The sequence below is a fragment of the Falco naumanni genome, chromosome 8 (genome assembly GCF_017639655.2).
Source record: "Falco naumanni isolate bFalNau1 chromosome 8, bFalNau1.pat, whole genome shotgun sequence".
Classification (NCBI taxonomy): Eukaryota; Metazoa; Chordata; class Aves; order Falconiformes; family Falconidae; genus Falco; species Falco naumanni.
The window spans coordinates 51,682,097-51,707,530 of record NC_054061.1 but is presented as its reverse complement, the minus strand read 5'-3'; the positions used below and the strand labels follow the sequence as shown (position 1 = coordinate 51,707,530).

The 25,434-nt window shown below is 39.2% G+C and overlaps 1 protein-coding gene across 4 annotated transcripts in view; it reads left to right on the top strand.

Annotated features, from left to right (window-relative positions):
- Positions 1-25,434, top strand: part of BMPR2 (bone morphogenetic protein receptor type 2) — a 109,722-nt gene that overhangs the window by 63,599 nt on the left and 20,689 nt on the right. For all 4 annotated transcript variants that reach the window (XM_040603081.1, XM_040603082.1, XM_040603084.1 and 1 more), the window contains exons 4-6: positions 18,737-18,847; positions 19,357-19,448; positions 21,478-21,708. In XM_040603081.1, coding sequence (XP_040459015.1) covers positions 18,737-18,847; positions 19,357-19,448; positions 21,478-21,708 — 434 coding nt within the window. The remainder of the gene's footprint in view (positions 1-18,736; positions 18,848-19,356; positions 19,449-21,477; positions 21,709-25,434) is intronic.

Sequence of the window (25,434 nt, the reverse complement as noted above, 5' to 3'; positions counted from 1 at the left end):
TGCTTGAAAACAAAGAGTTCATGGAGCATTCAGGGCAACCACCGCAGACAGGGAAGCATCACGTCAGTGTGCTCCTGCTCATGTTACTCTTGATTATACACCAGTTGCAGGTGTTTTCAAAACTGTTGCTTTCGAGACCAAGTAACCCCTACTGTTGCTGTCCAAATAGGAGATGATGACAGTATATTCACTAAAAGCTTGATGAAGATTTGCATGAATGTAATTGTACTATTGAAAGGCCTTCAAGCAGAGATTTGAATTGATACCAAAAGTTGATTTATAACCCAGAAAGCTTACTGTTGTTAATAGGGGAGACTAAAGTGAGGGGGATTCTTGCAGATGTTATAAAGAAACTTACATGAAATAAAAGAGTAGAGTTCCTCAATCCATAACTACTTCTGTGTACCTGTACCAAGTCTTTCTTCATGTCTTTTCATCTTAGCTTGATGTTTTTGTGGTGTTCCCACTCTTCCCAGTCACGTTGCAGTTTTGTTCCCTTTCCATGATAGGTTTGGCAATGTTCCCTCCTTATGCATTGAACAGCTGTCGTTGATGTATACCATTCATCAAGATTATTATTATTCTCACTGTTTTGTATTTAATAAATAAAATGACCAGTGCTGTGTTGCTGTGGATGTTAATACCTAAACATTGGAGCTGGGAGACTTGAGTTTTGTGTGAGACTTTCCCTTTTTGCAGTTCTGTTTAGAATTGGATTTGTGATAGGAAATCAGAGTTTTAATGCCAGCTGTTAGAAATCTGAAGTGGGTTTTTTTGGGGGTTATTTTAGCTTCTGTGCTTTCAATATCAGGAAAAGTATGGATCTTTCTAAATATTGAACATAATCAGATTTATGTAGACAGTACATACATTTCTTTCTCAGAAGTCTGATTATCAGTGTTTTATTTTGGCATATGAAGTTATTTATTCTATAACACAATTGATAATTTGAAAGAAATAAGTATGTTCATTAGTCTTAAAATCTGGCTTACATGAGTTTTACCTTATTTCAGTTAATTTGCATAGTATACTTCCATACAAAATTGGTTCATGGAAGAACATTTGGTATACAGATACGTCTAAAGGGCAGAAACTAGGAATTCAGCCTCTAAGGGCAACAAAACATGTTGAAAGAGGGAAGTGTGAAGACTTTCTATTGTCTTAGCTTTTTTTTCCTCTTGTTTCAGAGTAGAAAGAGAGATTTGATGTTTTGAGAGGTCTGAGGAAGGACTTCTTTTTCTAAGACATCTGATACCCACTTGCATTGAGACTGAGTAGGAGTTTGTGATGCAATTTTAAATTCCTTTGAAGGTTCTGGTGAGGTGGATTCAGGGTTTCAGCACAACAGTTCTGTGCATTTATTTTGAAATTTGAGCCTATAAAATATTGTGTATGTGTTTCTTGGCATCAGGCCAATTATTTCCTAACAATTTCTGAAGCATCTGTGGTATCACTCTCTACAGTTACCTGAAAGGAGGTTGTACTGAGGTGAGTCTGCTCTCAAGTAGCGAGTGATAGGACAAGAGGAGATGGCCTACAAGTTGCACCAGGGAAGGTTTAGATTGGATATTTGGAAAGATTTCTTCACCATAAGGGTTGTCAAGCACTGGAACAAGTTGCCCGGGAAAGTGACTGAGTCACCATCCCTGGAGGTATTTAAAAGATGTGTAGATGTGGCGCTTAGGGACGTGGTTTAGTGGTGGGCTGCATTTTAGTGGCAGCTTTGATAATCTTAAAGGTCTTTTCCAACCTAAATGGTTCTATGACATCAGACAGCTTTTGGCTTTGGCCTGGATTTTTACATTCCTTTAGACTGACAGCATGAGGCTCATTTAGAAATGCTTACAGGCCTGTAAATACTTCCTTAGACTAGCAAAAAATCCCTTGTTACAGACATTCAAATTGACTGCAGGGGTAAGGTGTCCTTGCATTCTGTATAAAAGCACTTCCCACTTTTCTAACACTTGGACAGGAAATATGAGTGGTGGAGCTATAGCAGTGAAAGTGATTTTTTTTTTTTTTTCCTATGCCAAATCAAAATATTATGATTTATCTTTGATTGATGGTTCAGAGCCCTGTCTATCGATCTCTTCACAAACTGGATGTGTGTATCTGAAGGAATACATGGCTTATTGGATGCTCTACGCAGTTGGATCATCTATATGGAGCCATTAAGACCATTGTTGCTTGGTTGTAGTTCTGTTTCACTAATTAAAGCATTAACTCGCTCTAGAAGTAGCGATGTGGGACACAGAAATAGAACTTAAAATAGAAATAGAATTTAAACCCCAGTGAATTAGTACAGGTGTTGTAAAGCGCAAGTACAGTTTTTGTATACATGTCCCTTTGACATGGGAAGTTCTACTGTTTAGAAAAAACCAAAACAACTAACACACGCACAAAACCCCAAAAGAATTAACACCCCAACCCTCCCCACCCCACCCCCCCCCCACAAAAACCCAAACACAGTAACCCCAAAGGGTAGAGAAAATACCCACATTCTCACCAACATGAACTCCTGAAAGGTAGACATCGAAAATGCAGTGCATACAAATGGATTATATTCTAACTGCTGTTCTGTTCTCCTCCATTTCTGTTCTCTGAGGATATAATTGCAGTGAGTAAGGCAAAACAGGTGATGCTAGCTGAGCCACAGTGAATTACACTTGGCAATGTTTGTCCTTTGAATGCAGGTCCAGACACTGATGGGAAAGCAGAGAAAACTTGGTGAAAACTTATTGTGAAATAAAGCATAGGAAACTACTAGAAGTCAGTGACAGATGAACATACAGAAAATATTTAAAATGGTCTTTGAAAAAGATTTTTAATGACCCTGAAGACTAACTTGAGCCTCTTAGCTTTCATCACCACTGTCAGCAGATCATTCATGCACTTGTTAGCCGTGCAGATGAAGCTGGGAAGTGTTCCCCACCACACGTAGGGTTGGGAGAGCGGAGCGCTGCACACACCTACGTTAGGCACTCCCAGCTGCGGAGCCATTCATAGCATCTTCAGAGCAAACTAAAAATGTGTGTGGGTGAAATAAATATGGCCTGTAAACCAAAAGCATTACACATCTCCCGAGTGCTGTGCCAGGAGCTCGGGAAGAGATGCTGTCCATGGGGCTCACAGCTCTTGCAAACAGTGCTTGGACAGGCACACTGGCAATGAGGGAGTGCTGAGAAGGATGTGAGCTAACCCTGCTCAGCTTTGGAGGGTTCAACAGGAGACAAATTCTGTCCAGCACTAAGAGAATAGTTAGTGTGTAATGGCAGTGGGAGAGAGAGCATCAAGGGAAAGATTTTAAACTAATTTGAGATTTCAACTGCATAGCTCAGGTATGCTAACATTATTGTTCCTGGTTTTATACAGATCAGTTAATGGGTTTATTTTTTTGAAATTATTGTTTTAGTTTGAACAGGAAACATCAAGCTGTACTGTGGGGGCAAACTTTATTCATAATAGTCTTAGGGTATTAAGATACCTGTTATGAAGACAGTAATAATGAAGTTTTGCTGATGGGGAAAACTCATTAATTGTGAATCCTCAATTTCACTGAATATTCCAGAATAGAACAAGTGAAATAAGGTGCCCAAGATACCAGTCTGAATAGCTTCTCCCAACTCTGCTGAACTTCATTCTACACTGAGCTAGTGTATACAGCATTATAACCAGTAGTAGACTGCACAGAGCAGGGAGTGGAGGTGAGCACTGTCCTGCATTTAGAAAGACTCTGGCTGCATGGTCACCACATTATATTTGCTGTGGAACAGAAGTTTGTTATATGTGGGGGAGTACAGCGCTAAATATTTAATTAGCTGAGGTCATATGTCACCTAAGTGTTCATCAAAGACGTGTTCATTTTATGCCTGCACACTCTTACATACTAACTTACGAGTTGGTAAGTGGGCATAAACTGGTAAATTCTGAGATTTTTCTAGTATTGAAATGATCACTTTTAGTCATTTACAGTTTCTGCTTAAGCGGGACCTGACAAATAGCCTAGCACAGTCAGTGCCACAGTGATGCCCGAAGTATGTAATGAATTTCTTCACAGTGTTAATGTATTTGTAATCATTGTAATGGGTTATGTCAGTAGCAGTGTCTTATTCCCAAAAGTGCAATTGGGGTGGTGCAGGCCTGTGTTATGATAGAGCCCTTGAGATGAGATCGGAAGGCAGGCTTTTTCATTCATTCTAGATTGCTGTAAACTGAAATAGCTACCAGGTGGGTGCTGTCAGCAGCAATTTTTTTCTTCTGGAGAAGAAAATCCGTATTTGCAAATGCCTTTTAAAGTTTGAATATTGGCTTACAGCTGTAATGTGGCTATATTTTAATTGTGCAGTAGAAATGTGCTCAAGTATTTGACAACTTGCTACATTATTTGTGGTCAGCTGGGCTCTTGACAGACCTTTCCTGCATTTGAAATCTTACAGCAAAGGGAAGTTTAGGAAGAAAAATAACAAGTGTATTTTGTAAGTATAATAGAAATCATAGGACACTTGGATTTCCTTTTTGAAAGGATAGATTGGGAAACAGAACTCGTCTCAATAATAGGACGGTACCTGCTCGGAGGCATAACTGGTGTGATTACCTGCAAATTGTTAGAAAAAATAAGCAAAGAAAACAAACAAAACACCCCAACCACCAAACTGTAGTGCAGGCTGAAAGTGTAAAGTTGATTGGTGTTTCCCCTTTCAGTTGGCAATCGTAAATCCTCATTTTTGTCCTGATTATGCATTTTCAGTTTAATAAAACTTACAGAATTGCATCTTCTTAAGCGTGATTTCTTGTAAGAGTAGCATGAGAACAATGGGCAAAAATATGCAGAAGACTAATGGTTGGGGGTGTCTTAAATGTTGGGTGACCAAACAAGTATGTATTAAAAGTGGGCAAGTTTCACAGTGTCTTCACTGAATCTAGGAATGCTTTAATGGTGTCCATTTGGGAACAAGAAGAGTCATTTGAAAACCTTGGCTATGACTACTTGTATTTTGTGATGTGTTAAAGCAGGAACACCTGTCAGGAAGGAGTCAGTCTCAAGTTTAATTTTATTTTGTTGTTTCACAAAAAGAGTTTCTATTTGTTTAGTGGGACTTGGGGGTTTTGCCATTCATTTAACAGGATTTAATGGTACACTCAGAATTTAAGTCAATCAGATTGACAGAAGCCTTCTTGGTATTCATTTTTTAAAAGGTTGCTTTTCCCATTCTACTTTCTACAGTATTTGTGTAAATAAGTGTCTTGTGAAGATAAAAATCTCAGTCTGTAGTTTAATTGTACAGCGTTATTAAAACAGCTGAAACCACTACTTGGACTGTGACAACTTCAGGGACTGATCTAAGAAAATTTTTAATCACATTGAAAATATGTTTTCAAGTAGAACAATTACAGAAGCTGTATCATTTAATATGTAAAACTTTTATTCAGTCTGTGAAATCTAGCAATCATGCAGATTCCAACATTGTTAGCAAATCAGTTCCATAGGATTATGAAATATCTCCCTGTGACCTATTCAGATTTGTGTTGAAATATTTATTCATGGTTTGAAACAAGTTTGTTACTGTAGGGCAGACAGAACGTGTTATACAAGTGAAGTCAGCTGTATTTTTCATATACCCACGGCGTAACACAAATTGATAGCTTTGATACCAGCCTTTGTACTTGATTGATGTATATTTGTTTTGGCAGGGGTGTTGCCTTAGATATTGTCCTTCCTCCCCTCCCACGGTCTCTCCCGTTGGCTTTTGTACCCAGTTCCCTGCTCAGCATAACCACAGTGGTACAGCGCAGCTGTCGGGGCACCGCTGGGCTGGAGCAGGCACCTGGGAGTAGGAGGCAAGGGATGCCTCAGCTGGCACTTGTGCTGCGAGAAATGAACATCAAACGATGTCTGTATTTCATCTGAAATCAAGTACTTGGATCTGTAGAAGGATTTTGCATAAGTGCAAACTAAGGATTGCTATTTATCATTATTGCCTTTTTCATCTTCATGTTATTTTAACATAATCAGAATAATCTTTGAAGTTAGCAAAGGTACTGTTTTTTTCCCATTATATAACTGGCTAAGGTAAAGCACAAAGCAACAAAGTAACCTACCTAAGATCAGGCTATTCTGTATCAGAGCCAGAAACAGAACCCAAATTTCTCTTTGCTTTGTATTTCAAATTCTGGAAATTTTTTCTTTCCTTTAGGGAAAAAAAAAAGGCATTTACACATATCTAATGTATGCAGTCGTGTGCCCTCATACAAGATACAGTTATCTATCTGAAGAAGGTCACTCCAGCTGATGCCTTGGAAACAGAAGCTGCATGTCGGTGGAGATTATTGATCTTGCTGGGGTCCTCCTGAGGTTAAAGCCTTTATCTCCTCACTGGGTCATTCTCACTGTTTCAGCTTCTACCCTGCTGAGTGCTGGCCATGCCTCTGTCTCCTCCTGACTGCTCTGTTGGGCTTGTCAGGTTTCTGCAGCCTTTTCTGTCCTTAATTTCCTTCTGCTCAAGGATGTCCCCAAACAGCTGCATCTCATATCTGTGAAGTATCTTTGAGAAGCAGATTCTTCTGCCCAGAAGCCAGCTGAATCTCCATTTAAGCAGGGATATAGGGTTAGAGGGAAATAGCCCCTGCTAAAGCCTCTCAGCCGGGGAGGAAAGACAGCTCTCAGCAGGAACAAGGAGAGGTTCAGCTGCTCTGCTGGCCACCTCTGCTCACCGACACGGACACGGGATTGCAGCAGAGAGAGAGCGGTGTCTTCAGTGATGACCCGGTGCTGGATGGGAGCTGAGTGAGGAGAGGGAGTGAGAGGGACTGAGAGCTGCTGATGCTGACTGAATGAGAGTGCCTAAGGGAGAAGAAGGGAAGATACTACTTGCTGTGTTCCTCAGGGACCCTGGTGCGAGATAGGAGGGGGATTTTTGGCTGACCTCAGCTTCCTGCTTTTTGCTTCATCACTCAGTTCCTTCCAACAGTAATTTCATCTGGGAAATACCTGGTAAGGCAAAGTACAGTGTTAGAGGGGGGAGAAATGTAACGATTATCATTACCTTAAAGTTACAAAAGTCTTAAAATATTTTTTAAGTCCTAAAAAGAGAATCTGGTAAAAGTTAGAAATTATGTGGCCATGTAGAGAAGATGATTGGGGAAAATGGGAATGAGGGAGGATTAATGGGAAAACGGGACATGTGCTTTCATGTTAGACTTTGTCCTTCTAAATCATAGAATCATTTAGGTTTGGAAAAGTCCAGCTGTTAACCCAGGACTGCCAATTCCATCACTAAATCATGTCCCCAGGCACTGCATATATGTGTTTTTTAAACACTTCCAAGGGTGATGATTCCACCACCTCCCTGGGCAGCTGTTCCAATGCTTGACCACCCTTTCATTGAAGGATTTTTTCCTGATATCCAATCTAAACCTCCCCTGGTGCAACTTGAGGCTGTTTCCTCTTGCCCTGTTGCTTGTTTTCTGGGAGAAGAGACCAACCCCCACCTGCCTACAGCCTCCTGTCAGGTAGTTGGAGAGAGCAGTAAGGTCTCCCCGAGTCTTCTCCTCTCCAGGCTAAGCAGCCCCAGTTCCCTCATCTGCTCCTCATAACACTTTTGCTCCAGACCCTTCCCCAGCTTCATTGCCTGTCTCTGGACACGCTCCAGCACCTCTGTGTCTTTGGTGAGGGGCCCAAAACTGAACACAGCATTTGAGATGCAGCCTCACCAGTGCCAAGTGCAGGGGGACAGTCACTGCCCTGGCCCTGCTGGCCATGCTATATCCGATACGAGCCAGGATGCTGCTGGGCTTCTTGGCCACCTGGGCACACTGCTGGCTCACGTTCAGCAGACCGTCACCCAGCACCCCCAGGGCCTTTCCCACCAGGCAGCTTCCCAGCCGCTCTGCCCCAGGCCTGCAGCGCTGCGTGGGGCTGGTGTGAGCCCAGTGCAAAACCTGGCAGCTCTCCCTGTTGAGCCTCGTGCAGCTGGCCTTGGCCCGTCGGTCCGGCCTGTCCAGATCCCCCTGCAGAGCCTTCCTGCCCTCCAGCAGATCAACACTCCCACCCAGCTTGGTGTCGTCTGCCAGCTTCCTGAGGGTGCGCTCGATCCCCTCATCCAGATCGTTGGTAAAGACATTAAACAGGGCTGGCCGCAGCACAGAGCCCTGGGGAACACCGCTTGTGACCGGCCACCAGTCAGATGTAGCTCCATTCGCCACCACTTTTTGGGCTCAGCCATCCAGCCAGTTTTTTACCCAGTGCAGCGTACACCCATCCAAGCCATGAGCAGCCCATTTCTCCAGGAGATGCTGTGGGAGATGGTGTCAAAGGCTTTACTAAGGTCCAGGTAGACACCATCCACAGCCTTTCCCTCATCCACTAGGTGGATTGTCTTGTTGCAGAACACCACGGTAGGAGGAGCTGGAGGAGATGCGTACCTTTTGGAATACCACGAGTGTTATTTGAATTGGCATTGGCCAGACAAACACAACCTTTAGTAACCATCAATGTTTCTAAAATGTCAGACAGGTTTAACTCACAGCTCTGTAGCACATGCCTTCAAATTTACAATTACAAACCCTTCTATGTGCAAGAATGTACACTATACTGAGTTGTGCTGAAAGTATAGAAAAATGTTCTTGAATTAAGGTAAGTAGGAAGAGCTGAGTTTTAGTACTAAAATATTTGCTACACTTGAGGATTACAGTTGAGGATTACAGTATTAAGCTGATTCAGGACTTTAGATCTGAAGTACTAGGACATAAACCAGGAGTGTAATGAAAGTTTTTTTTCAGAACTCTTTCTCACCCTGTTTTTATTGATTTTGAATTTTTACTTGAACAGGTAACTTGTCTAAAATTGTGTTATAATTCAGATTTCATTGCATGTTTAGGGAAATGATTTTGAAATAAGCACCCCATACAGTCATGTCCATTAAATCAGTGCATTTTTCATTGCCTGCTGAGTTGACAGAAAAAAAAAATATTCCTGAACCTCAGTGAGTGGTGTGCAGTTTTAGTGACAGGACATCAGCCCTCTGTGTACCTGGCGGCGCAAGGCTGGTGGCCGGCAGACGCAGCATCGTGCCTCTGTGCTGGGGCTGGCTCCGTTGGATAGAGACCGCTCCTCCGGGGTGCCCCCAGCACCCTGCTTTGGCTTGGCACAGCCTTCCCACCAAGGAAGTGGCTGGCGAGGGGGGGACATGGGTTTGTGGGAGCGAGGGGAGAGCGATCGGTTGGTAGACAGAATTCCTGGGCTTCAGATCTCTGGAAGATGTGAAAAATGCAGGCAGAGCTGCCGTTTCTAAAAGGTTTGGGGGGGTTTGTTTGCTCACCCATATAAAAATAGGAGTTTCAGTCTTTTGATGTCATTTTTTGGGCTCTATTTTTAGTGCTTGGGAACGTTACAAATGTGAAATATTTAGCTGTTGAGCCTATTGAATTTAAAATAACTTAAAATAGCTTTGAAGAGGCTTTCTGAAGCACTTTTTTTTTTTTTTTTTCCCCCAGTTGCAGTACATGCATTATTTGATCCAGTGTTTTTACAGAGGCTGAAAGAATGCCATTATGTTAAAGCCAGTGGTACCATTTGGTTTGATAAGGAGGAAGTCCTGTTGGTCCAAGATCAGTATAAGGAGATAATGTAAATTTTTTTTCCAGCTTTTATATTAAAAAGCATTTTTCTGACTTTTATTTTGATATTGAAGCCCAATACGTTATTAAGCGCCTAAATTAACTTTCCATTAAGCTTGAAGGCAAGGTTGAGGTGTACTCAAATGCAGTTTTGCCTCTAAAAGAAAAATATTTCTTTTATCTCTGTAGTATCCCAGGTATTTATTGATATATAAGGAACTTCAGAAAGATAATCTAAATTTGGGGTTGGTTTTGAGTTGTTATTCATTATACATACATCATGATTATAAGGATCTGTTCAGTAGTATAAGAAATTACACTGAAGGTGCCCAAACTCGCAGAATAAAAAGGTAGAAAGAGAAGTTGTATGGGTGTTTTACCAGCTCAGAAATTACTTCTTTACAAATGTGACAAGCTGCTAATTCACCTCTCCATCTAGTCATTAAAGACAGAACCCTTAGGGATGGCATAACCCACTTTACTGCCAAAGAAATTACCACACATGCTTAATTTTTAAGTTTCATGTATCCATGCAGCCTTCAGTTGCAAAACGAGCAAAAAAGGCAGATGTAATACCCACAGCCTGGCTCTGGATCAGGTGTTTGGTGGCAGCTGGTACCCCAGAGGAGGATGGATTCCACCTGTCAGGCTGCCTGGCCACAGGGGCGGTGGGAGAGCCCTTGTCTTCAAGACACAGCCCAAAAGCTGAAATCTAAACAGCATTTTCTTCAGCAGATTTTTAAAGAGAGATCTGCCCACTGAAACTGCCATCACGAATGACTGCCTTCTGTGTGTAACAGGATTCCTCTGGAGCATACTATGGAAAATAAATTTTACAGCCCAAGCTGTATGATGTTTTGAGGCATTCTCTGAGGAGGCAGACAGAACCTGTGATGCATCGCTGCCAGGTCATGACGTTACTGTAAGTCTCATGAGAATCTGGTGCTTTCTTACAGCTCAGGTTCCATACAGCGATGCAATTGTGTAAAAAAGGAATTAAAATTTTAGCTCTCCTGATGTGGAGAGAAACATGAAAAGATGTGTCGTAAAGGACACTTCATGGCAAGAAGTGTATAGTATTTTATATAAAAAGTTAAAATCGGTCAAATACGATGATGCTAAGTGCAAAGTGGAAACATTTTGGTGACTGTTTAAATCTTCTCTTCAAATAATGGAACAATGAGAACTAAGTGCAAATTTTCTGCTTCATCTAAGCCAATAGACTAGAAACCAGGGATTTGCTCTTAAGTCCAGGGAAAACATCCGTTTTCAGTTATGAAAGAAAATTGCCTTTGGGTTACTGGTTGGCAGGATTATTTTGTTAAAAGAATGTTGCACCATCTCCCACAAAAAATACAGTTCCTGTTGTGCTTTTCACCTGCGTTAGCACTGAGTCCTCCGTCCTCTTCCACAGAAGTTTTCTTGCTAACTGCATTGTGCGTTCCGGTGCCTCCAAAAATTGTATGTGAAATAACGTTTCTCACCTTAATGGTTTAAATATTGGAGGTGGTCACTTGATAGGTGTCAAATATTTACATTTTAGACTATCTTATTACAAAATTTGGACATGGATTTTAATTTTATTAAGTTTGTCACGCGCTTACAGAAGAATGCATCCTCATTTCAAATGTACAGGCTCATACATCAGAACTGGGATAACAGTTGTTTTAAAACTATAAATATTTTTTTATGTATATGTTTTTGCGCCTATAAAAGCTTAGGTGAATGGCTAAAGTTGTTAATGAAATGCTGGGGTTTTTTCCTTTCATCATTCTCAGCTGTGCATAGGTTTAATGGAAAACTGGCAATAGCTCCTGCTGGACCTTCATTGTAAAGGTCTGTAGAATATAACTTCAAGGTATTCTGACCTTGTAGTTCCAGCTTAACTGAAAATGTGCGCTTGAATGCATTGAGTTATATTGGTGTGTGATTGAGATTCTTGTTTACATATGTGAAATCTGACACATGTCCATGGTATCTAAAAGGCTACTAACATACTTCTTAATTTCGAGTTCTTTGCTTTTTTCTTTTTTTCTTTTTTTTTTTTTCTCCATATTTTGTTTCCTGCACTGAATGAATTTAAGATTTACGTAAAATAATTCAAGTCGTTTTGGTATAGTGTTTATATTGGAGGCTTTCTTGTCATTTACTCTAGCATGATGAAGACTGAACTCTCTTGCTGTGGGACAGTGGGTCAGGAATGAGGTAGTGGACAGCTGGTTGGAAAGAAATGTTGATTACTATCCAGAAAAGAGGAGAAAAAAGACCCGATGAGGTGTTTTGGTTTGGTTAGAATGCGCTGCTAGAGCACAGTAAGGGATGAGGGCTTCTTTTACACTTTGTAGATTTCTAGGACACGTTTGGTACAAGCTATGTGTAGACACAACAGATAAACAGATTTTGATTGAGATCTGTGGGCGCTTGGAAAATATTGCTAATAGTATGCTTTTTCAAGGGACTGTGATCTTATCGCTGTCATGACAGTTGTGCAGGGCTTCTGTGAAAAGAAATGCGACTTTAAAAGCAAGTAGAATTAATTATACTTGAAAAGTCTCTTTTCCAATCTGCAGAGCACATTTGCAGTCATCTGCATCTTGAAGGCCACGTTGCCCCCACACTTCAGCCTTCATCGCGCTGTGCTGATGACTGAACCGTAAGGTTTCCCCTCATGCTTCTGATCTCATCCTCAGTATCATTAAGATTCCTTAATGGAAAAGCAACTTCTGCAACAGATTGGTAATGAACATATTGAATCTATCACATCAAAGAAATAGTTGTAGGATGGCGTGAAGACTGCTTCTTTTTAAAGTGATCTGTAGATCTTTGAGTCCCTGTGTAATTTTACTGGCTTTGATCAGAGTCCATACAGCTGTAGTTGTTTTGAAGAATCAGATGTTATTGTTGTGCTGTGAAGGTTAAAGGGTTCTGTTTTCCTTACTTGCTGGAGACTAACATTGCTACTTACTTGGTGATATGGCAAGTTAAAAAAATACTAATATTTTGGTACCTATCAGCTGTAAGACCACTTGGCTTCTGATACATTGTTACCAGAAATTCTGTGGGAACAAAGGTAATTATTTTTAAAACTGATCTTCATTATATAGAATAATTGTATGTTTCTCTAAAATGTTTTTATACAATGTGTATCTAAACTTAAACACACGCATATTTTCTAGAATTATTTACTACTTTGTGACAGATACACAGCTGTGAGTCATTTACATGAAGAGTAGCAGATTTCTAAAAATGGAATGAAAAGCTATAATAGCAATATAGAGATCTTGTGGGAATTTGTGTGCAAATGTCCTTTATTATATGATCACCCCCATATAAATACATAGCATTGAAACAACATTTCAAAGCCTAAGGTTTCATACCCGAATGTTTGAAGATTAGAAAGAAACAATGTCGTTGCTTGCACAGTTTTAAGGCCAACTCCTCGTGTGTGTTTGTGTTGTGATACTGCCTTTAATTATACAATCAAATTTTTCCCCATGGGATGCCTAGTTTTTCAGTAGGGCTAACACTCAGCGCCTTGTCTTGTGGCTGCCTTAAGATGTCTCATCATAATGATGATTGCTATGGTATCACGGGGAGCTCTGTGGCCATCATGGTGTAGCATCGTTGGTCTAGCAGTAGAGAGTAGTTTTCAGGACAGCTTTCAGGCGCTGTAAGGAGGAGAGCATCCTTCCTTCTCTTCATTTCCCATTCCATTCACTTCGTACCTTGTAATTTTAGTAGTAGTATCAGGAGCAACAATCTGCTGAATGGTGGAGTAGGAAATGTGAAAGCTCTGCATGAGTTCCTCATGGTTTGTCAGTTAGGCTGGAGTAATTTGCCTTCACAGCACAGAATCTGGTGCTTGAACTGACACAGTAATGTCAGTAGTAGGGGATTAGTTGATGCTTTATCAGGGATGGCCACAGAGGGAAGATATATTGGGGTGGAGAGAACTAAGAGGGGGTGGCTGTCTGTGGGTTTTACGGTGTTTGCTAATGGGAAAGGAAGATATAGGAATTAGCATCCTCTTTCTGGCTCCCAGGGAAGAGTTCTGTATGTTTACAGAGTCTTTTGCCATTGGCTGTTGTTACCTGGTTTGGTCTCAAGTTTTCTCTGATTTCTCAAAACTTTCTTTGCTAATAGGATAAATTCTAATTTTAAAGCAGAGAAACAGGAAACATATAAAAAATGCTTTAAATTTTAACAGTTGAACTACAGAGTAATAAAGCTTTTTCAAGCATAAGCACGAGTTGGAATACTTTTGCATTAATATTACAAGCTTGTATCTATAGCAGAAAAGTTAATTTGAAGGAAGAATATTATTCCTCCTGATGCTGTTAGCACTGCCAGCTTTCTTCATTCCGTGTCATTCCTGTGGAAGGTTCAGAAGGCAGCAGTAGACAACCTCCATGTGTGGCAATATGGAAGCTTAATTAAAAAAAAAATAAAAATGAGCAAAGATACTGTATAAGTGCTTGGAAACTATTGTGGCAGTGATGCCTGAGAGAGAGAAATCTTGAATGTGGTAGAAGTGCCTGCAGGGAGTATCTGAAGTGCAGGGCTGGGTTCAGCCAGATGACTCACTTCTGAGTACTAGAAGCATTACCCTTCATAGTGTGCTCTGAAATACTTTCTCAATTATTTGTGTGTACCTTCAACAAAATTCTCTCTGTACACAGGAGCTGTTATGTTTGGGTTTTTGGAACCAGAAAACAAGCTCTTTATTGATGGTGAGGTCAGGACGCTTCTGGGAATGGTGGCTTGTTGTTTACCAGCTGCTCCCCAGCCAGAAGGAGGTCGTCTCATTTTTAATAAGAGTCGAGCTTTGTTTCTTTTTCTTATTTGGGGGGGGAAATAAAGGGAAAAAAAAAAGACTTATGCTATTTGCTGTGATATTTCTTTGTGATGGGTTGGTGGACTTCAGAAAAATACTGACTAGTATCAGAATTACTGGCAGAAATGTTTCAGGGTAGAAGTGTGTATGTGCTGAGTGCCTTCTGAATGGCATCCTCACAGTACTGCTTGAAGAGTGGGTAGTCCTGTGAGTGGTACTCTCCCTTTCCCATCCAAGTGGGATAAGAAGTTGGCTCTTACGGTGTTCCAGGCCTTACAACAGTTTCCGTTGGTTTTAATTTTTTTGTTTTGTCAGGTTTTGTTTTAGATCAGGGAGCCTAAGTTGGGAGGGAAGTTGGAAATAAAAACCTCACACATAAATAGCAGTGAAACAAGCAACTGCACTAACCTCTGCTTTCAGCAACAGTAACATAAACTTGAGGAAGCTTTGCTGATACTTTATGCATACAAGCGTAGGTGGAATTTGGCTCAGCCGTCAACTCCTCAGTCACTGGATTTTCTAGAGTCTGCAGCTAATTCTGCTCAGCATATGCTATTGATTTTTTTATGCTATACATTGGTTTGGGAATTAATATTCAGACACCAGTCTTCCCAGTCTGAAATTTGACACTGATGTTTGACAGCTTGTTCATCGTTCAGTTTGCATTTGTCACTAAAGAAATGCCCAAATATTGGTAATGATCCCAAAAACTCAAATGCGGTGGTTGAATAGTAGTTACGCATGTTTAAAGTCAATTTGTACTATGACATGATGAAAAAATACTGAAGGTGTGGGGCAGCTGTCTTGGCATTTTGTACATAAACTTCAAAACCAGAGTCCACTGGTTTGGGAATGGGATTGTTAACAGTTTCAGACCAACAAAGTCTTCAGAAAATCTTTGTTTGTGCTCTGTGATGCATCTAGAACTACTGATAAGAAGTGAGATATCAAATAAATTTTCATGTTCAATTTCCTGATCATAAGCATTCATGGGTTTTTTGGACAGGACTATGTTCATGGAAGAAAACATGCAATTTGCATAGGTGTGTGTTTTACATGCTTATTTAAAAAGTGCCTTGCTTGAAGGGCAGTAATTACTTTTATTGACCCACACTGATGTGCCCTTTGGTGAGTTAATTAAAATGCATCTCCAGTTAATACCAAGAGAAATACGGCTTGTGTGCTTATGTATATGTATAATAAAATATGCAGTATTTTACGTAAAAGTAGATAAAAGAGGAAATGTGAACCTCGAAAAGTGCCTGGAGAGGTCCTTTCAGGTTTTGGCTTTGCTAGCATTTCTCGTACAGGCATTTAAAAGGCAAGGCTGGTGAAATATATCCGAAGAAAGAGATGGATTGAAAACCTGAATTATTTAATAAGACTCCAGTTAAGCTTTGGAAGGTTTTAAAACTGGGTCAATAAGTGACATATCTTTTTTGTTCTATTTAAGAAAGTTTGATAATCTGACAACATCAGAAGTTATTAGTCATACAAAGCAGATAGATAGCAGATAGAAGCAATACTTTGTGGGGGTTTTGGGGCCATCTGGGCTTTTTGTTACAGTGTTTCGTGCATTTCTTTTTATGTAGATTTACAAGTAAAAGATAGTAAGGTTGTCCTTGCTGGGAAATGACTGGCCATCATATGCAGCGTTTTACCCACTTGTATTGTTTTGAGCTGCATGTTACCACTCCATTGAGATGTTCAGTTGCCCTTATTAAGAAATTTGTATTTATTCTTAAAATAAATGTTGCTCAACAACCTGATAACAGTATCTCACACTGTAGGACAGACTTTGCTTTTGGAATATTGACAACATTATTTTTAAACGTTTATAAGAATCAAAAATTGGTTCGAGATAAGCCAATCTAAGATTTAAGAAACAACTTTGCTTTAAAAAAACCTAAAACATTCTTTCCTGTTGAAAGCCAAGGGAGTGCTCTGAGGTTACCTGGCGGCTGCACGGCTACCCCCTAAATAGAAAGAGCCCCCAGAGGGGATGGTCTGTCAAGGAAGGAGAAAGCAATGGTCCTTTTTCTCTGCATGTTTTTCTACAGCTGATCGACACAAAACGTTGTTATTTGGAGATTTTCTAGTGGCTCTGCAGCCTGCATAATGCCACCATTCACAAGCTTCTAAGGGGAGAAAGAGCAAGTGTGCCAGTGCAGCCAGACCTGCTAAATAAGCAGTGTTGCTGGTGCCCTTGCCCTGGGCCATGCTAGCAGTGGAAGAACAGCAAAATCCTGTTCCAGGGTAGAAGAGGCATGTTGTTAACCCTTTGTACAAAGAGCTAAAGTAGAGCAATCAGACTTAGGTTTTGGATAGCATTTGATAAACAGTGGTGATGGGAAGGTTGCCGATGGCTGCACTCTAGGTCTGTTATCAAAGAAAATAGAGCCAAGATTCCAGCAAAAAGCTCAGCCCCTCAAAACCTGCATTTTCTTAGTATATGCTATGCACTATCTTGAACTGATGCAAAACTCCGCCACATTTAATATCTATTTTAAAAGATAAGCCAATAAAATGTAAACTCCATTGACAAAAATATTAGTAATTTCCTTGCCAACAGTTATTCAGCTTCTTAGACTTGTGTATTATTTCATATAACTTTGTATGATGTAAGTTTCCTTTATGATGTTTTTTAATATATATGTGTGTGTGTATGTTTTGAATTCAACATTTAGAGAATTGTAACGTGTTTTTTTTAATCTTCTTGCAAAGAAAGTCACAACACTTCTTCCTCAGTACAGTGCTCTGTGGCAATAGCTGCTTTTCTTGGTGAAACTTATTTTATCAGAATCAGTAGTGCTGGTATTTCTTTTGACCGAACAAATTTAAATGTGATGGTGCTGGGATTATCACAAGCTGCTTCTTATTTAAAGGATTTATCAGATATAAGCTGCATGTTATTTTTGGTGGGTGATTTTTCACATACTTCTATCACAGCTGAAACTCTCTGGTTATTTTCTTTTACCAGCTTTTTATTATTTCCTCTTAACATTATGCTTATGTAAAAGTGGAAGCTGTTGTCTTACAAATTTGCTTTCTCTTCTTATCTGGTTCTCTTGTGTCTGTCCACACTGGGAATTGGACTAAATTAATCACGTTTAATTTATCTTAAATGCAGTTCAAGTGAAGTAAATTTGTCAGTTTATTCAGCTAGTGTAGACTGGGATAAATTGTATTGCAGTCTCACCTAAAAGTTTACCCAATGTTTAAGCCTTGTGTGCATTTTATATTTTGTGGTTTTAGCATAGTTAGGGCTCATTACAGTCTTTTAAGGAGTACTTTTAGCAATATATAAGACAAGTTTAGACATGGTTCCCAAACTTGGTTTTGAAGCCAAAGTAAATGAGGCCTTGTAGTGCCACATTCCAGTGATTCTGACATCAGAGGAATATCTGCAGTAATAAATTTTTATATTAAAGTAGCTGAATTTTTATATGGCTGCAAGAAGCAAGACTGGGGTCTGACATGGAGAAGGATTAAGCTAACCATTCAAGACGCTAACAGATCTTTTTCATGAAAACTTTTTCCCCCTGTGGGAAAAAAAGCAACAACCAAGATACATTTTGACAAAAATCAAATGTTATTTTAAAAAAAGGCTCAATAAAACTGGTTATTTAATCTTGTTTAGGTTTTTATTATTGTTTCAGGTTTCCTGATACTCTGCTGCAGTCTGTGGAGGTATCTCTGTCCTTTTTTAAATTAAGGAGTGAGAATTATGCTAAGAATTATCTGAGCACTGAACAAATTAAAACCACAAAATATTTTTGAAATATTTGCACAAATCGACTTGTATCTAATGTATGTTGTAGATATTTGAATACAATATTCAGTTTTCATCATACTTGCAGCACTATTAGCAACCATTTTTGAGATTTTCATTCTGGGAAAAGTAATAAAAAAACCCAACTTGTAAATGTTACAAACCTGACTCATACCGGGGAACTGGATTGTGGCACAGATAGCAGAGCAGGAGTGCATCGACTTGGCCTTGTGTGGCTGGGCTGAACTTTGCCAGCTAGATAGAACATTCACTTTCTGCTGTTGGTGCCTCTCTATGGTGGGAAAGAAAGGCTGGGAAGAGCTGCTGACACACGGGTGCTCAGCTGTGTTTGGGCCGATCCGCTCTTTTGACATCCCTAGGTTTTAATAAGAAAGTGTGCAATGTTTTACAACCCAGAGTACAATTTTTTTTCTCATTTTTGTAATAACAATTACGTTTTCTATTGCTGATTCTTTCATATTTCTAATTAAAGTCTTCATCTTGTTTTCTTTCAGATTCTTCTCATTCTTTTCATCGAGATGAGACTATAGTTATTGCCCTTGCATCTGTGTCTGTGCTGGCTGTTTTGATTGCTGCTCTGTTCTTTGGATACAGGATGCTTGCAGGTAGGGTTTAACAATCCCATTTTATTTTTTTAAAGATTGTTCTTTTGACTGTTTCTCAAATTTATACTTATGTCTTCTGTTCTCCCCAGTCCCTATTATATGCTTGTACATAACACTCCCCTCTCTGCTCTCTGACACTTTATGGTGATAGCCCATTCATAACAGACCAGAGAGATTTATCATTTCTCCAAGCTGGCATTTTGGGACCCATTTTTCTTCCACAAATTCTCTGCTCAGCACAGCTTAATTGAGATTGTGGGCATGCTTTACAGTTATTGCCAGTGACATTCAATTATCAAAATAGTTGTGTAGCAGATAGCCTTAAGTTTGTAGCTATCAGCACCTTCACTGCTGATTTTACTGACTCCAAAAAGATTTTACAGGGTTCCTTTTTACTTGCTATGTCCTTGCCTACCATACGTATTTTTGCCGAGTCCCAGGTAAGTTGTATTGTGTTCACTGTAGCATGGCAAAAAAAGTAAACGGTCTGATTCCCTCCCCTTCCACAGGAGACCGTAAACAGGGTCTGCACAGTATGAACATGATGGAGGCAGCAGCATCAGAGCCCTCATTGGATCTGGATAATCTAAAGTTATTGGAGGTAAATGTTCAGCTCAGTCTCTTAATCTTCGTTTTTATTCAGTGTAACACTGGTGGTCCTCTCACCTCCCAGGTATAGTTACAGAAATGAATGCGTCAGTGCTCCTGTAATGTTTCCTTCTAAATCATAATTTAAAGAATAAATTAAAAGAAAAAAAGGTTACCGCAGTTACATTTTGCCTGGTTTTGTTAGTAATATTGTTGGTATTATCTAGAACATGTTCTACCTTGAGAAGAAAATACTGAACACTGGGAGGTAATGGGGGGAAATTGGGATGTGCTCTATTTCAGCATCGCATCAAAAGATCCGTCTTTTTGCTTGACACTGATTGCTTTTAAGTACAATATCGCACCATAGTCATTTGAAATGCTTTAGTAACACTATTGGAATATAGAATTTACTGCAGATAGGGTAGTATGTTTCAGTAGTGGTGCATTTATGTAGGGTCATTCTTCACAGTGGGCTACTGTCTATCTCCATGGCAACTAGAGGCCAACCAGAACTTTCTACTCAGCTTGGTATTAGATACATCATCAGAAAATAGCAAAATGTTATGCTTTCAGTTGGTATGCTTGATAGAACTTACGGAAATTTTAAAAGCTTTTAGCCAGAAATAAATTAATAGAATGACTGAGAGAGATTCAGAGAGTGGTACTTTTTTTTGCCCGTTAGAAATCACACCTAGAGATGCAGACTGCAGACATGCAGCATGGTGTGGGTTAGTGGTCACAGCAGGCTAATCAGCAAAGAAGCTTGGGTGACTTCTGCCAACAAAAAAGTACTTGAAGCAGAGTTTACAAGGGTGTTAATGATGCGTATTGTAGAAGTGTGCAAAGCCCCAGATGAAATTACTCATACTGATATGTGGTCTTGGAAAAAGCAGTGACTTTGTTGGTGGAGAGATCTGCTATATAGGGTCTTCTGCCCTCTTCCATAAATCCCAAGGAGCTGACTCCTCACCCCCAGTCATGGGGTGCCGTGGAACAAATTGCCTTAACCCGTGTTTGCCTTTTGACATCTTGAGGTGGCGGGGAATACATTCTGAGTTAGTACCTTGAAGTGACTCACTGCTGCTTTGCAATGCGCTGATATAGGAGGACTGAGAAACGGAAAGTCTATCTGTTAAAGGATACTTTATTGTTGCAAACGTTCCTTTTAGACAATTTTATCATCTTTAGAAACATTACTTTTGTAATCCCTTCTGCTTCCCATTTCTCGTCCATTTGTAAGTATTTTAAAAGTTAAAAGGTACTGCTCTGTGAAATCCTTACGCTTTCATGTCTAGGTCTTCCTGAAAATGATTTGATTTAAATAGATGTTTAAATTCTTATGTAGTTAGAAATTTTTGAGCTTTAGAAACTAGGACTCTTTCTGAAGGTGGTCCTACTTGTTGGTTTAGAGGAGAGATCACATCTTTCTTCAGTTGCCATGGAGATGGGAAAGGCTGTTCTGTGGACTTTCTGACATAGTGGGGGCTCAAATAAAGTTTCACAGGTAGTAAGGAATTAAGTATTCTTTTCTGTTAAAACCTGCGTACCTCTTTTGATACCTGTTTTGCACTACAAATGGATATATTGTTATTACTAACCTAAAAGGTACAGCTTATAAAGCTATCTTAGACCTAAGAACTTCAGCTTCCTGTCTGTGATCTCTGAAGTTAATTAAAATTTATCTCATAAGTTACAAATGTTTAGTGGGCAGAACTTTAATAAGAGAATTAGCAGCACAAAACACATAGATTTTATTGATTCTATATATGAAACTGCCAAATAGATTATCATTTATTTACTGGGTATTCAGACTATAGATCAATTAATTAAGATCTAAACTGGCCTGTCCTGAGGTTTCCAGCTGCAAAATAGCTTTTATGATAGTATTCTAATTCTAGTTTTCAATACAAAATATTGACTATTCACTAATTTTGATAGTATAAGTCAGCACAAAAGTCGGCCTACAATGTGTAGAGTGAAACCTTGGATTTTGTCTTCATTTGTTATTTAGTGAACTAATTATTTACATTTTTTTGCAGTTGATTGGCCGGGGACGATATGGGGCGGTGTATAAAGGCTCCCTAGATGAGCGTCCAGTTGCTGTGAAAGTATTTTCTTTTGCTAATCGTCAGAACTTTGTCAATGAGAGGAACATTTACAGGATTCCACTGATGGAACATGACAACATTGCCCGCTTCATTGTGGGGGATGAGAGATTCACTGCAGATGGCCGTATGGAGTATTTATTGGTGATGGAATATTATCCCAATGTAAGTGCTTCAAAGAAATCAATTGGGTTGGTTTAGATTCCTAAGAATAGCCATATAAAAAGGATGTACTTTAGCATTTGCCAGTGTTTTTCATTGCTTCTGCTTGCACAGCGATGTAAAAATAGTCCATATAAATTATGATTTTAATGAACCTTAGTGTGGTTTACTGTAATAGCCTTTAAGATTTCCCAGTGAGTGCTACCAAATGTAGTCTTACAAATTTCTAGCTGTAGTGTTTGATCTTGGTTGTGGTGCAGGTTTTTTAGTCAACTGTGCAACATTCAAGGACAGAATTTGAAGAGTTGTTGTACTTACAAAGGATTTAATAAATTTCAGACTTCTTGGTATGAAGGCATTATCTCTGTTACGGTAGTTATGACCTCACTAAGTAGCTGTAAATGTTGGGGGTTTTGTAATGGAACATAATATATCCGATACTGTTGTCAAACTTTTTTGTGGTACTGTAAATCATGTTGGCTTTTTAGCCTATTATCTTCTTTAAAGCTTTCTGTGGCATACCGTACTTATTTTGCTGTACCATATATTGATGATGTAGGAGAAGTCTTAAGAAGGCAGCTTTACTTTCCAGAACTGTATCTTCACACCTCCTTAACTGGATTCTTGCATCCCTCAGATTCATTGAGTTCCTAATGTTCTCTGTGTGTGTGTGTACACATGCATAGAAACAAAAAATGTTTTAAAAATACACAGCATAAATGTGACTTTCATGAAAAATCATATAGTTTAATATATATCAGGGTTATATATATGAAAAGGCAAAAAATTATATTTGATAATTTGGGTTTTCACTTGTATATGGGAAAGAACTTCAATTGTTCAGTTAAGTAATGTTTTTTTAATGAGCTTTTTGGTCTCAGGTATGAACTCATACTATTATTTGCTTCAGTGTGTAAAGGTGATTGTTGAAGCCTGGTTGGTGATGGGGACAGTAGGACTAAAGCTGCTTATTCAAGTAGCAAAAAGAAGCAGAACAGCAATAAACAGCAGTAATGATGGCCTGTCAGCGTGTTTTAGGCTCTATGTATATGCTTGTGTTGAAAATTAAATGTGTATGTCTATATAAATTATGTGTAAAATTTAAGGCAACATAAACACTTCACAAATACATGAAGAGTACCTTTACTGAAACTTTTAAGTGAGGACACACTTGGTCATGTTGGCTTTTAAGAGATGGTCATTTAAGAAGAGATTGCAGGAACTAGGAACAACCATAGAAAAAGCTCAGTCATGCCATACCAGATGGACAGTGGCGAGGCACGTCAGCTCTGGCCTGTTCTGGCAGAGTAGGCTGATTTTCAGCTAATTGAGTTAAGTGAAATCAAGCAAGTCTTCTGCTCCTGTGAGGGCATAGCGTAACTGCCTTAAAAGGTGATCTGGTTTTGCTGTTTTCTTGAATGAATGAATTTTCAGCTGAAATGTAATTTGATTGAAAATTGTCTTGTTGCTTATATAAACAGGATCTGTTAACTATCTGATTAAATGCACAGATGAGGTTTATGACATCGTATTATCAGAGTCTTTCTCAGTATGGTATTAAGAACAGCAAGATTAGACTAAAATCAATCCACTGGTGGTTTGGAAGTCATTGGAAAAAGTGCACAGCAGGTGTAATTAATGCACAGTGTGATCCTTAATTCAGAGAGCAGATGTTCTGCTGTATGTGGAGCTAACAGCAGAGAAGGAAGCCTGCTGTGGCAGCCCTCCTAAAAGGGAATTGCACTGTTCAAACTGAAGTCATAAATCTTATTTCAATAAGGAGTGGCCCGCATAAGTCGTGCAGGTGAAATGCTCCCCATCCAAAACATCATTCTCCCTCAAAATGCTTTCCTCCTCAGAAATATGAACATGCAAACCGGAACATTTTCACACAGAAAATTGTTCTTGGTGTTGTCTTGGTGAAAGCGAGACATAGGTTTGACCCGAATTGCGTTGTTATCCAAACATGCCTTCCGACCAAAGGAAGTACGTAAGTAATAAAACGAAGGATATGTCTATTTATCAATCAGCATGCTGTTCTGATGGTATTCTGAGGTGTGGCAGGTGAATAAGCAGTGAGTAATTTGCAAGGATGACATAACAGGAAATAGGTAGCAGCCACAGATGTGCCCCCCCCCCCCCCCCCCCCAGTAGTCAGACATTCAGGTCTTTTTAGAACAACAGAAAAATTGTTGTAAAACACATATAGAATCTTGCGATTGTTAAAACAAAGCCATCATTTTTATCAAAAGTTATAATCAGAACAAATGTCCCCAGTTTAACGTAACTCATGACTAACAAGGATAATCTTAATTACAAATATATATGTCTCTAAATCTTGTCGAAAGCTTTTCCTGGCTGTCATTTATATTGAACTTCACTGAAAACATAAAATCACAGCCCTCAGCTAGCTTAAAAAATACGTGATGGCTGGCAAGCTCTACAGCAGAAAGATCTTGAAGTGGGTTTGAGATCTTCACACACCGAATGTCAGTCACACCATGACAACAGTCCTGTGGCCTCCGTTAGAATGGGTTGGAATCTCAACCCACTAAACCAAGAAAATCCCTTACCACACCCAAAGCTGCTGGCATTTGAAGGCTAATAAGAGCCATATGTATTTCTTTAAAAGCTTTAAATGCTGAGAAAAAAATGTAAATTTCTGTAACTAATTTCTGGGTTAACTCTCAGTGCTTTTTTAATTATTTTTTTTATTACCAAAAACTATTTCAAGTTCATATAACAGCATTTTAAACAATGAAAAAAATGCTTGTGTAAACCTGTATGACACTTGGTCTGTGTTTTCACCGAGGAGGTTATTTACTTAGGGGTTCCTTGTTCTGCAAGGCTAAGTCTGAAAAGCTGTAAGACTTTTGTAATTCTATTAAGGAGTGTCAAGAACTTGAGTTTAGTTTTAGCATTGGATTCATAAAATGTCTAATGCTTCGGTCACTTTAAATTCTGGTATCTGTGTGCCTCCATCTGAGCTGTGCATGTGTTACATACCTGAATGTCAACTCGAAATGGATTTGAATGGCGCATACCAGCTTTTTTTTTTTTTTTTTTAACCAAATATTACATAACTAATTCTGCAATGAAGTGGTTTTGGTTGCACCTATGAGAAGATATTACACATTGGTACCTCTTTAAGATTACAGATTTAAATAGGCAAAACCAGGGTAGTTTGTAGACATAAATGTATTGTAATATGTATACACAGAGAACTGGATGACTTGTTCTATATGCATGGGGATATAGTTTGTTTAAACAGAGTACATTGTCATTGGGACTATGTGCATAAAAACTGCCCAAACGTGTCATAGTTTTCAGGTTCTGGCTCTTGTTTCAGATAATGGCCTCAATTTCTACAGTATCTTAGTATCATCAATTACACCCTTCCTTCTGGTTTTCTTGGAGATTCCACCACAAATTACTAAAAATCCCCCATTTTTCACATCTTAACTTCTCTTTCAAAAAAAGGGGAACATGACATTCTTTTTTTCTGTTTCTTCGGTGCATGTGGTATTCTGAATTCTGAATTGCCTCTGCGTTGGTTTTTTTTTGCTTTGATACCTAAATAGATTATAGCAGGGGAGATGCCAGTGAGAGATGTTGAATAATCTTCTGTAAGTGCTAATGGTTTAAAGGCCACTGTTTAGTAACTCAAGCTGTTAAATGTCTGCAGTTACCTTTCTTCTTCTGTTGTTCAGCAAGACTTTTTCAGAAGCA